Here is a 14,160-nt window from a genome sequence, read left to right on the forward strand (position 1 = left end):
TGAGAAAAGTGCAAAATTGGTCATTACCGAGTTTACGGAAGTGATAATTGAAGTGCTTGACAAGAATGGTTTTGTTACTGGAATATTCTTAGCTTTGCCCACAACCTTTTGACACTGCTAACCATAAAATACTGCTAAACAAGCTAGAAGTTATAGATGTAAGAGGAATAGTGAATGAGGGTTTCCAGTCTTACCTGGAAAACAGGAGAAAAGGTAGAAATAGTTTACACATCTGCTGATGAAGAATTTGGAGTAAAACAATCGTCTGACAAGAAATATGTAAACATAGGCGTTTCTCAGGATAGTGCATTGGGTCCAATTCGGTCCTTAATGATAGCAACAGCACAGTCATGATAAAACACTATAACTGCTGTTAGAGAAAGCAAATGAAACCATCAAGGATGTTTATGATTTGACAGTTTCTAATAAATTACCACTGAACTTATAGAAAACAAACAGTATGCACTTCAGCATAAAGAGCGACAAAATTTTTTTGTATTAAGATACACCACACACCTATAAATTTTGTAACAAACACAAAGTTTTAGGAATGAATACTGTCACTTAACATGAATTTTTTTTAATGGTGGAGCCTCTCAACACCCACACCAATGTGGTGATCATCTCAATAGGTCTACTGTCACCTCTGTACTGTTTACAAATCGAGGAGTTCATGAGATGCGGGGCCATGTTGTCCATATACCTGGGTAGGGTTACCCACAGACACAGCCCCATCAAGGTGATAGAACTGGTCGAAAAGTGATGAAGAGTAGAGGTTTTTAAGGTCAGAGGGAAAAAAGTGCCAAGGCAAGCACAAAGGGGAAAAAGACCTCTGCGAAAGTCTGGATGGGTTGTAAGAGGGTGACTGATCATGCAAGAGTAGGTTATGTTAGTGGTGGGTATCATGCATCTCAATACCATGTCAGAGCTAGTGTTCATCATAGTAAGATTGGTCCTGTGTATCAGTGCAGTGTTGCTGTGAGCTCTTCAGCTGTGCCACGTCAGCTTTAGCCAGGGCAGCTCGCTGTTGTTCAGCCTCTTCCGTTACTGCATGGTGCAGTTTTTCTGAAGATGGTCTTCAAGCAGGGCTGCCTGGTAGGATAGCTGTGTTGCGTCCTATTTGGTGAGCTGCATGCCAGCTTCTCATGCTTTCGTGATGAGTCTTTCTTTTCTTCTCTTCCTTGGCACAGTTCAGCCCAGAGACTTGCACAGCATAGCTGATGAGGCGACGAATGTCTTCATGGCATCTTTCTCCTGTTGAGCTGCTGGAGCAGTCGGAGGGGCAGGCACCCTTACAACTGTCATCTTCTTGGTGATGGCCTTCTGCGATGGTGCAGAGCGGGCATTGGGGTTGGCACCCCTGCGGCCCATCTGAGGCCTTGTGCGAGCACTGCATGCAGTCGTCTCAAGGCCTTCTCTTCCTCAGCAGCCAGGGCAGCTGCAAACGTGGCCCTCTCTGTCACTTGACAGGGTTGTTGCTCATCTTCTTCTCAGGGACGGGAAATGCTTCCCGACCGACTGCCTTCGGCCAGTTTTCCCCATTGTTGGCGGGAAGGGTTGCTTCTGCAATGTCCCTCTGGTGTGCTGGGCTGATCTTTGTCAGTCAGCATTGTAGCCGTCTTCTCTGCTTTTACATCACTGTGGCTGCTGCACTGCCATCAGTCTGGCTGTAGCTTGAGAAAGCTGGGCAGCCACATCAGCTGGCAACATGTGGCTCCCTGCACTGAGTGCAGGTCAGCAAAACTTCTCTGCCACAGCTGCAGGTGTGGCTGTCATGCACGCCGAGCACTTTACACAGTGCACTGTGAAACAGCAGTACTTTGCACGTGGTCTTTGCCCTGGCACTTGTAGCACTGGGTCTGAGGGTCCATGCCGGTCAGGAGAGCTTCCATTGTCATACGGTAGCCCAGCAGCTTCCATAGAGAGAAGACATCGCTTGCATATTTGCATCGCTGTGGCAAATAGTGGTGATCTCCTCCTGTTGGTCCTGTTAAGCAGTTTACAGCTGCATTACCAAACCCAGTGTGGAACAATGCTTCCTGGACTGCTGCTTCATCACATCACCAAGGCAGCTCTCTCAGGAGTGCTTTGGTTGTCTTGTCTCACGTCGGTAGAGCATTGATGATATGGGCGGCCACAGTCCTCTTGATTGCTCCATGGTTGGTCATGCTCGCTGCTTGGATGCAGATCAGTGAGCCTGAGTCAACAGACTCGAAAATCATTTCAAGCCTAGAGCAGCTCGACATTGTGTCAAGAGGACAGGCTGCAACTCTTCTTCACAGTTCTTCTGGGGTCAATCAACATTCTTGGTGAGCTGCATGACCAGTGGCTCCTTCGTGGTGTCGACTTTCTTCTGCCAGACTTTTTTGCCCCTGTGTGGCATGGAGAAACAGGACAATTGTGATAACAAAGCTACAATTTGCTATATTTGCCACTAACACAGCAAGACACGTCTTCGCAAGCTCTCCCCTTTGGCCTTAGTAGTGGTGCGTGCGGCAGCAGCGATTCGCTCACCTACTGGCTTAGGCCGAACTCATTTAACATGGATTGAACAGTCAAAGATACTGACTAAAACAGTGTCATCACCATGTTATGATCTTTGAGTTTTATAATAACTGCCAATGTCTTGTGGTGACACATTATTCCCACGGTATTCAGTTCTTATCGATGCGATTCTTTTCTGGGAATCAAAGGTACAAAACATGGACACAAGTTTTAAACTGCAGAAAAGGATCATAAGAATAATAACTGGAAGTAGCAATGTGGATCACTGTAAAAGATCACTTAAAATCTCTTGTGTGTATCATAGAAAACATTACTAAGTGCTTCACTAATATTTCTATATGTAATCGTGGGGCAGAAGTCAGTTTGGATTTGCATTCACCAAGGAAAAACCGGCAAAAAAACTGAAAACAATTTTTTCTATCAAGGAATGAAATTGTGTAATAAACTGTCCAATGAACAAAAAATTACTAAAATATGTCTGTTTAAAAAAGTAGCTAAAGCATTCTTTGTGAGTGATGCATTCTACTGAATTAAAAATTACTTATAAGTTTCAAAGTAGTTTTAATAAGGAAAGGAGATAGCTACAACACACTGTCACATTACAATACAGGTCAAAATGTACTGCTTTTACAAGAAAATCATGTGTCAAATGCTTCAATAAAATCTTCTCAGTTCATAAGACCCAAGCTAGCAAGAGGCCAAGTTGGCTGCATTCCTTCCACACTGTGAAACAACTATTAGCAAGATGGGACACATGCTGAAGAGACATGGACTGAGACCAGTGTTCTGGCCTGTTAAAGACAACGTACGTTTTTGAGTTCCTGACATGTATGGTGTCTCCTGTGAATGTGGCAGCATTTACATAGGTCAAAGTGGTCACAATGTTGACGAGCATTGTGCAGGGCATTCATGACATGTCAAACAAAGGGAAATTAAGAGGTCAGCAGTGGCTGAACACTGCCTAGGAAACAAGCATTGGACAATATGAGAATTTTGGCTCAAACACCATCATACTGGAATTATGTGATCAAAAAACTTGCTGAAATTAGAATACAGAGGAACAATTTTAACAGAAACTAGGGGTACACACTTAGTAGGGCATGGGGTATGAGTGTTGGACAGAGTTAAATCAAAGCCATAAGCTTGACACTTGCAGAGATGCGGGAGCATCAGTTTTAAACATGGTGCAGGCCCATCATGCCATGTGACATCACTCAGTTCTGTGGTGGACAGAGCTGTCAGAAGCTCCTCATCTTGCCTCCCATCACTCCGGCCCACTCTGGAAGGTTTCAGATGCTGCCATTACATCTCTATAAATGGAATACTGTGCAGCCCCAGAAATCAGTGATTTTTAACTCCCGATGACAGTGGCAAAGATAGCTATTGAAGGCTTGAGTGTTTCATTCATTCTGACATGGCTTGTAAGCTGAGAAGATTTGATTGAAGACATAAAATGCATGTTGTGATGAGATGTCATTCTCCTTAGTTCAACATCTTATTCATTATGGAGGTCGACTCATTTTTTTTTAAGTGGACTGATGAGAGGACTTGAAGACATGTAATGAGCATAGTTGCATGTTTATGAGCCTGGAGTCAGGTTTCTGAAAAGACCAGAGTTCATGCAAGGGGCCTGGTCTAGGAGTCACCATCAGGTATCCTTATTGTGCAAGGTGATGAAGAGCAAAGCTAAGTTTTTATGATAAGTAATCTGGAGAAAATTGAGTGTAAATCAAAGAACAATACACAATAGGGACCAACGGCATGAGACAGTGCAGTTGTTAGGACACTGACCTCGTATTCGGGTGGATGGATTTTCTTCCGTCTACCCACCACGATTTAGACCTTCCTGAACCATTGCCTATGGCCTAGGTGTAGCATCTTTGATTAGTAATCAAAACATCATCTGTCCAGAGTTTGAGAACAGCCACTGCTCAAACTTTGGATAAAAATCATCAGCAATGGTGGACGTAAGTAGCCTCCCTCTTCTGCCACTGGTCTTGTCAAAGATTGCACAGGAGCAGACAGAGGTTCAGGGCACTCTATTGCACAGCAATGATCAACAGCATGAGGATGCAGAAGGCAACAAAAACCACTGTATTAAAGACATTAAATGTGTATCCACAGGACATGTGACCTGTAAATGAAAATCTGTCATGATGTTCTCTCCACTGGCAAAAGATTCTGGACTAGTCCCCCATTCGGATCTCCAGGAGTGGATTGCCAAGAGGGAGGTGACAATGAGAAAAAGATTAAATAACCAACAAAGAGGTCTGGAATGTCAGAAGTTTGAATGGGGGGAGGAAAGCTAGAAAATTCGAAAAGGGAAACATTAAGCCCCAAATTAGTCAATGAAAAATGAAAAGAAGAGAAGGATTTCTGGTCAAATGAGTATAGAGTAATATTAACAACAACAGAAAATGGTAAAAAATAGTGTAACAGGAGTAGAATTCATTGTGGACAGGAGAAAGTGGATTACTAGAATGGTTCAGTGACAGGGCTGTTTTCATCAGAATCAACAACAAACCAGCACTGAAAATGATAGTTCCAGTATACATGCTGATGTCGCAAGCAGAAGATAAAGACATAGACAAAATATATGAGGATATTGAATGGGTAATTCAGTACGTAAAGAGAGACGAAACTCTAATACTCATTGGAGGTTGGAAGGATTGGAAGAAAAAATTATGGAATAATATGGGCTTGGTACTAGGAATGAGAGAGGAGAACGACTAATTGAGTTCTGCAATAAATTTCAGCTAGTAATAGCAAATACTCCAAGAATCACAAGAGGAGGAGGTATGCTCGGAAAAGGCCAGAAAATAAGGAAAAATTTCAGTTAGACTACATCATGCTCAGGCAGAGATTCCGAAGTCACATACTGGATTGTAAGATATTTCCAGGAGCAGATATAGGCTCAAATCATAATTTAATAATGATAAAGAGTAGGTTGGAGTTTAAGAGATTAGACGGGAAGAATCATTGCATAAAGAAATTGGATACAGAAGTATTTAGGACTGAAGGGATGCTCCTGAAGTTATTTCGGGCTATAATACTACAATAATTAATAGTTCAGTAGGCAGTACAGTTGAAGAGGAAGAGACACCTCTAAATAGGGCAGTCACGGATGTTGGAAAGAAAAACACAGATACAAAGAAAGTAACTGCTAAGAAACTATGGATTACAGAAGAAATACTTCAAGTGATCAGTGAAAGAAGTAAGTACAAAAATGTTCAGAGAAATTCAGGAATACAGAAATACAAGTCACTTAGGAATGACATAAATAGGAAGTGCACGTAAACTAAGGTGAAATGGCTCCATGAAAAAAGTGAACAAACTGAAAAAGAAATGATTGTCGGAAGTAGTGACTTGGCATACAGAAAGTCAATACAACATTTGGTGAAATTAAAAGCAAATGTGGTAACAATAAGGATGCAAAGGGAATTCCACTGTTAAATGCAGAAGAGAGAGCAGACAGGTGGAGAGAGTACACTAAAGGTCTCTTTGAGGGGCTGAGGGCATGTCTGATGACGTGATAGGGGAAGAAACAGGAGTCAATAGGGAAGAGAGAGGAGATGAAGTATTAGATACAAAATTTAAAATACCTTTGGAAGATTTAAAATCAAGTAAGCTAGAAGGGATAGTTCACATTCCATTGGAATTTCTAAAATCATTGGGGAAAGTAGCAACAAAATGAATATTCATGTTGGTGTGCAGAATGTATGACACTGGTGATATACCATCCGACTTCCAGAAAAACTTCTTTGCTACAATTCCAAAAATTACAAGAGCCAACAAGTGTGAGAATTATCGCACAATCATATTAACAGCCAATGTATCCAAGTTGCCGACAAGAGTAATATTCAGAAGAACTGAAAAGAAAATTGAGGATCTGCTACATGACAATCAGCTTGGCTTAAGGAAAGTAAAGGCACCAGAGAGGCACTTCTGACGTTGTGAATGATACTGGAAGCAAGACTAAGGAAAAATCAAGACATGTTCACAGGGTTCGTCAACCTGGAGAGAGTGTTCGACAATGTCAAATGGTGTAAGATGTTGGAAATTCTGAGGAAAATAGGGGTAAGCTGTATGGAAAGACACATAATACACCACATTCATTAGAACCAAGAAGGAACAATGAAAGTGGAAGACCAAGAACAAAGTTATCAGATTAAAAAGGGTGTAAGACAGAGATGTAGTCTTTCATCCTTACTGTTCAATCTGTACATCAAAGAAGCAATGATGGAAATGAAAGAAAGGTTCAAGAGTGGAATTACAATTCAAATTGAAAGGATATCAATGATATATTTGCTGATGATATTGCTGTCCTCAGTGAATGTGAAGAGGACTTACAGGATGTACTGAATGGAATGTGGATTAAGACTAAATTCAAGAAATACTAAAGTAATGAGAAGTAGGAGAAATGATAACAGTGAGAAACTTAACACAGGGATTGGTGATCACAAAGTAGATGAACTTAAGGAATTCTGTACTTAGGCAGCAAAATAACACATGAGGGACAGAGCAAGGAGAACATAAAAAGCAGACTAGCACTGGCAAAAAGGGCATTCATGGCCAACAGAAATCTACTAATATAAAAAATAGGCCTTACTTGAGGAAGAAATTTCTGAGAATGTATGTTTGGAACACAGCATCGTACAGTAGTGAAACACGGACTGTGCAAGAACAGGAACAGAAGAGTATCAAAGCGTATGAGATGTGACGCAACAGAAGAATATTGAAAATTAAATGGACTAATAAGGTAAGGAATGAGGAGGTTCTCCACAGAATCAGCAAGGAAAGGAATACACAGAAAACACTGACAAGAAGAAGGGACAGATGATAGGACATCTGTTAAGACATCACGGAATAACTTCCATGGTATTCAAGGGAGCTGCAGAGGGTTAAAATTGTAAAGGAAGACAGCAATTGGTATTCATTCAGCAAATAAATGAGGACATACATTGCAAGTGCTACTCTGAGATGGAAAGGTTGGCACAGGAGGGGAGTTCCTAATGGGCATCAAACCAGTCAGAAGACTAGTGGGGGAAAAAAACCATTTCAGGCAAATACTTGGATAGTTCCTTCATCAAGACCATGGCCAACCACTCATAAAAGCATGCTTATATATTCTGTGTGAATATATATTTTGAGCTTTTGAGTTATTTATACTCATTGTACTACTGTTACATATCATATGTTGGTGAGGGTTGATCCTGCGATGAATGAATGGAAAAATGAAAAAATAAATGAATGGAAAAGAGTCAGATTCTGTAGCATATTTTAAATGCCCTCCATATTTTGAATGGAACTGCATACATTGACAGACAACTTATTTTTATGCAACTAGGACAAGTGGTAGTACATTACGAGAAATTATAATCTGCTGAAGAAGAGAACTGGACTAACTTGATGACAGGAGAACAGGGATTAAATAAATGGAGAGAATACTTATTGAAATAAAGAAACAGGTGTGTGCATTTCACATCAGAGGCTGCTACTCAGGTAGCTGACTGTGTGTGGGGTGCACACAAGAGTTTTTTTTTAGATTAGGTGACTCTCCATCCAATCCAAATAACAATGGCTGTAGGAAACCGGGAAGTATCGATGTAAGATTGAAAAAAAAAAAAAAAATACCTCCCACAGGTGACAGTATAAAATCCTAATGGTAAACTGTCAAAGCGTTCATAACAAAGTGCTGGAGTTTGAAGTGCTCACAAAAAGCAGTGAAGCTCACGTAATACTAGGTAGAGCAAGCTGGTTGAAATCTGAAATTGATAGCAGTAATACTTTTGGGGAAAATTTAAGTGTATATTGAAAGGACAGGCACATGGATGTGGTGTATTTGGGACAGTAGACAAAAAACTCAAATCTGCCATAGAAATTGAATCTGCATGTGAGATTGTTTGGGCAAGACTCAGTATCAGGGATGGGCATAAAATGATAATTGGATCCTTCAATCACCCGCCAGTTTTGTTTCGTTTTGTTTTGCTTTAGGGCACAAAAAACAACTGGGGTCATACACGCCCAAATCACCCACCAGACTCCTCTCCTGATGCAACTGGAAACTTCAGAGAAAACCTCAATTGGCTTGTACGCAAGTTCCCCAATCATATTATAATCATGAGTGGAGACTTTAATCAGTCAACAATTAATTGGGAAAATTACAATTTCATTAGTGGTGGGTGCAATAAGACATCCTGTGAAACTTTACTAAATGCCTCCTCTGAAAACTGCTTAGAACAGATAGTCAGGAACCCCACTCATGATGGAAATATACTGGATCTAATGGACACAAAAAGAACTGACCTCTTTGATCATGTCCACATTGAAACTGGTATCAGTGACCATGACATGGTTGTGACAACAATGATTACCAAAATACAAAGGACAACTATAACAAGCAGAAAGATATATATCTTTAGTGTGTGTGAATTTCTAAGGGACCAAAAGCATAGGGCCGTAGATAGAGAGATGCCAAATGAAAAGTGTTTGGCCCTATTTAATCCTTGTACCACTGAAAAGGTGAATGAAATAAGTATTAGCATCAGTGGTGTTGAGAAACAGCTGGAATCGCTAAAACTGAACAAAGTCCAGGCCCTGATGGAGTCCCTGTCAGATTCAGATTCTGAGTTAGCCCCTCTCCTCACTATAATCTAACGCAGATCCCTTGAACAAAAAACCATGCCGAGTTCTTGGAAAAAGACAGAGGTTGCACCTGTCTACAAGAAGGATGGTAGTGTTTCTTGATTTCCAAAAAGCATTTGGCTCAGTAACACACCGACGGTTATTGTCAAAAGTACGATCATACGGGGTATCAAGTGAAATTTGTGATTGGACTGAGGACTTTTTGGTAGGGAGGATACAGTATGTTATCTTGGATTGAGTCCTAGATGTAGAAGTAACTTCAGGTGTGCCCCAGGGAAATGTCTTGCGACCCATGCTGTTCATGTTGTACATTAATGACCTTACAGACGATATCAATAGCAAAATCAGGGTTTTTGCAGATGACGCAGTCATCTATAATGAAGTACTATCTGAGAGAAGCAGCATAAATATTCAGTCAGATCTTGACACTATTTCAACATGGTGCAGAGATTGGCAACTTGCTCTAAATGTTCAAAAATGTAAAACTATGCACTTTACAAAACAAAACAACATAGAGTCCTATGACTATAATATCAATGAGTCATGTTGGATTCAGGAGTCATTGTTGGATTTGGCCAATTCATACAAATACCTGGGTGTAACACTCTGTAGGGATTTGAAATGGAATGAACACATGGGTTCAGTCGTGGGTAAAGCAGGTTGCAGACTTCAGTTTATTGGTAGATTACTGGGGAAGTGCAATCCGTCTACTAAAGAGATTGCTTACAAATTACTCATGCGACTCATCCTAGAATACTGCTTAAGTGTGTAGGACCCGTACCAGTGGATATTGAAAGTATACAGAGAAGGGCAGCACAAATGGTCACAGGTTTGTTTAATCCATGGGACAGTGTCACAGAAATACTGAAGGAACTGAAATGGCAGACTATTGCAGACAGACATAAACTATCCCAAGAAAGTCTATTAACAAAGTTTCAAGAAACGGCTTTCAACGATTACTCTATGGATATACTACAACCCCCTACATGTCGCTCACACAGGGATGGTAAGGATAAGATTAGAATAATTATTGCATGTACAGGGGCATTAAAACAATCATTCTTCCCATGCTCCACATGTGAATGAAACAGGAAGAAACCCTAATAACAGTACAATGGGATGTACCCTCTGCCATGCACCTCATGGTGGTTCACAGAGTATAGATGTAGATGAAAGAAATAAGAAAACAGTAGGTTCAGATTGGATGAATATATGACCAGGACATGGTACAGTAAAATTTTGTGTACTTTTAAATCTGAACAGCCAATGAACCATGCAATATAAATTTTCGTAAAAAACAGTCATAAAATTACATAGCAATATTTATTTCTTGCTGCATAAATTAATCTTTGTCAACACAGTGAAAGTTTTAATATACAATAAGATGAAATTAATTTACATGTTTCATCCACAGTTTCCTAGTAAATACTTTACCCTTCTGTTGCAGTGCAACCCTTTGTTCTTCAAGACGTCTTGCATGTTCCTGACATGTCACTTCCATTTTCTGCTTCCACATGAATGTCTCTTGTTCCAGGTCCTGAAACCAGCTAGAATCTACACATTTTGGTCAAAGATATCTGCAGACAAAATTGTTTCTATATGAGTATTAGTACCTGATGACCAGAAACCTGTACCTAATATGAGTGAGAGTTCAAAGCACCATTTAGTACAGAAAACACATTTATTAGAAAATAAAGCATAAAGCACAGATGAAACTGTACTATATGAGTAATATGAACAGGGGGTGAAACTTCCTGGCAGCTTAAAACTGTATGCCAGACCGAGACTCAAACTTGGGACCTTTGCCTTTCGGGGGCAAGTGCTCTACTGACTGAACTACCCAAGCATGACTCACACCCCATCCTCACAGCTTCAGTTCTGCCAGTACCTCGTCTCCTATGAGGTACTGGCAGAATTGAAGCTGTGAGTCATGCTTAGATAGTTCAGTTGGTAGAGAGCACTTGCCCCCAAAAGGCAAAGGTCCCAAGTTCGAGTCTCGGTCCGGCACACAGTTTTAATCTGGCATGAAGTTTCATATCAGTGCACACTTCGCTGCAGAGTGAAAATCTCATTCTGTGAACAGGGGGTGTTTCTTTGTAGAAACAACGAAAATTTTATTGAGACATAAAATCTTTATCACAATTAAAAATCCAATTTTTTCATAACTTTTAAACCAGTACATAATAAATACAGAAGAGAGACTGACATGGAACTTTTGACATTATGAGTGGCTTGACTGGATTTTTTTTGTACAAGAAGCAGTCAAATAAAATGAGAAAGATGGAAAAAAGTAAGTAAACTGTTTAACAATAATGGAAATTCCTAGACGGAACAATACGTAAAATAAGGGAAAGGCAACCACTCACATAGAACAGATCAATACATGGAGCCTAGAAACACGTAACAGAAAACAGCATTCACACTAGATTTCAAGCACTAGCTCTTTTTTTTAGATAAAGAACACACATTCAAAACAAATAACAACACAGACACTCAAACATACACAAACACACACAAACATACACTCCCACACCCAAGGCAAGACTGTAAAGTAAACTGTTTGTTATTTCAAAAGTAATCACCATAACAGTTAATCAATTTATCCCCCTATGAGATGAGACTGTCTATGCCTTCATGGAAAAATGTTTGCAGTTGCCTGCAAAACTATGATTGCACCCAGGCATGCATCTCTTCATCTGAAGCAAATCAACAGCCACAACTCTTTCTTCAGGGCTCCAAAAATATATAAATCACATGGGAAGAGATCAGAACTATGTGGATGACATCTAAGAGCTTCCCAGACACATTCCGCAACATAGTCAAAACAACATTGGCATCATGTTGCCAAGGTTGTTTTGATTGTGCACAAACAGCTTAAAGTAAATCAAAAACAATAAAAAAATCATTCTTATGATTAAATTGAAAACTCCCTTCTAAAGTCTAGCTTCACTCAGATTTTAAATGCAAAAAACATATTTTTTGTGAGTTTTGTATGTGTGCCACTTCTATGAGGTCTGTTCAAAAAATGGGCCACAGAATTTTTCTGTACTTGATCTTGTAGTTATTGTGCATGATCTCCTTCGAAATACTCTCCTCCACAATTGATATACGTCTCCCAACACCATTTCCACTTCCCGAAGCAGTCTTGATATGCTTCCTGCTGGATCGCGTGAAGCACCTTCTGCAAATTTTCTTTTCTCTCATCTATCATTACAAATCTTTGTCCTTTGAATGGGTTTTTCAATTTTAGAAATAAAAAAAAGACAACAGAGGCTAGATCTGGTGAGTATGGAGGATGAGGGAGGACAGTGATTTTTTTTTCTGTGCAAAAGTCACACACGAGCAAGGATGTGCATTATCGTGATGCAAGAGCCATGAAGTGCCTCGTCACATTTCAGGCAGTTTCCTTCTCACATTTTCTCAAGGGCTTCACAACACATCCCGATAGTATCATCAATTAACAATTTGTCCCTGTGGCATGAATTTCTTGACGTTCATGACATGAGTGTCATCAGCAGACGTTGAATGGCATCCTGAACAAGGATCATCTTTAACTTCCTTCTGGCCATTTTAGAACCAGGTAAACCAAATGTAACACTGAGTACGGCTTAAGCACTCATCACCATGGCTTCCAGTATCATTTGGTTTGTCTCTGTAAAGGATTTCTTGAGTTTCATACAAAATTTAATGCAGATGTGTTGTTCCTAGCCTACCCTAGCCAATATTTGGGGACAAGGTACATTGTATGTGGTTTGCTGCCAAACTGTGCAATGAGAGGGAACCTTTTCTGACTGTAAACTAAGTTTGTTTTTGATAGAAACTTCACAACCACCACACAATTGTAAAGATATGGCATTCATAATATGTGCAAGATGCCGGGAAATTTAATGCTTCCACTCTTTTTACAATGAATATTATCCCCGCATGTGTAAATCAACTGTAAAATAATAAAATATTTAATTTTATATATGAAGTTCTCATGCACTCCTTACATTACCTCCCTGGAAATTTATCTGCAATCCCAAATTTTCCTTTGCCTTTCCTTTTCATGTTTTTTTATGTAAATATTAATAAACACAAGTCCAAATAGGACTTGCTCCCTTCAGCCGCAGATCCTGTATTCTTTCTCCCATGACAACAGCTGCCTGGCAACTGTGCTCACATAAAAGGCTTGTGTGTTGCCTAACCTGTGCCAAAAATGCTAAATGCTTGCCCACCTGGAGCTCCCACTTCTTTCAAGCTCTGCATATACCATACATTTGGATGAAATCGGTGACAACGAGGAGGCACAGTCTTCTTGTGAGCTAAAGATGCACAGTTTGAGTGCTGGCTAATGAGAAGACAAATTCTGGAGTCTATATGATGATTCACAATGGTACGTTTTAACACCACTCTGCATTTGAAAGCAATCAGTACTTGGACAATAGGGAATGCAGAATGCACATCAACATTACTCCATGGTCAAGCCAGGCCACTTGCAGTAGGATAGTAGTCTGTCACAGCAAGACAACTGTGACTTCAAAGGGGAGCAACTAGCCAGTTCAGCTATTGTTACTCGAGGTTGTCAATCTGAAACTCTGATCTTCCACATTCTATAATAAATTTTGATGTCTGCAAGAAATATCATTTGATAACAACATTCATTTTGTATGCATTCTGGAAAAATATAAATTCACAGAGCTGTGTTCAGTCACAGTAAAAGTAACAGTTGGTTGGGTACCAGTTTGTTGGATGTATTTTCCTATTTGTAACCTTCAGTACAATATCTACATTTTTTCCTTAGCTGGTGTCAGAAGACCTTAAATATCACAGAAAAGAAAGTCTCAGAGGTAATACATTCCACGACAGATTGATCAAAATAGTACCAATGACAATGCACTTTGTAATCACAAAGACAATTGTTGTCCTTGAAGGATCTCCATGAGTTCTGGAATTTTGTAGATAGATTGTTGACGCATATAGTTTTCCCAATTTTGGCAGTTACCTGAGCAGCTGGAACCTCTGGATGAC

General features: G+C 40.0%; 1 protein-coding gene across 2 annotated transcripts in view; it reads right to left on the reverse strand.

Moving 5' to 3' along the window:
* Nucleotides 1-14,160, reverse strand: part of LOC126175954 (spindle assembly abnormal protein 6 homolog) — a 144,287-nt gene that overhangs the window by 63,646 nt on the left and 66,481 nt on the right. For both annotated transcript variants that reach the window (XM_049923041.1, XM_049923040.1), the window contains exon 5: nucleotides 10,585-10,687. In XM_049923041.1, coding sequence (XP_049778998.1) covers nucleotides 10,585-10,687 — 103 coding nt within the window. The remainder of the gene's footprint in view (nucleotides 1-10,584; nucleotides 10,688-14,160) is intronic.

Source organism: Schistocerca cancellata, chromosome 3 (genome assembly GCF_023864275.1).
Source record: "Schistocerca cancellata isolate TAMUIC-IGC-003103 chromosome 3, iqSchCanc2.1, whole genome shotgun sequence".
NCBI lineage: Eukaryota > Metazoa > Arthropoda > Insecta > Orthoptera > Acrididae > Schistocerca > Schistocerca cancellata.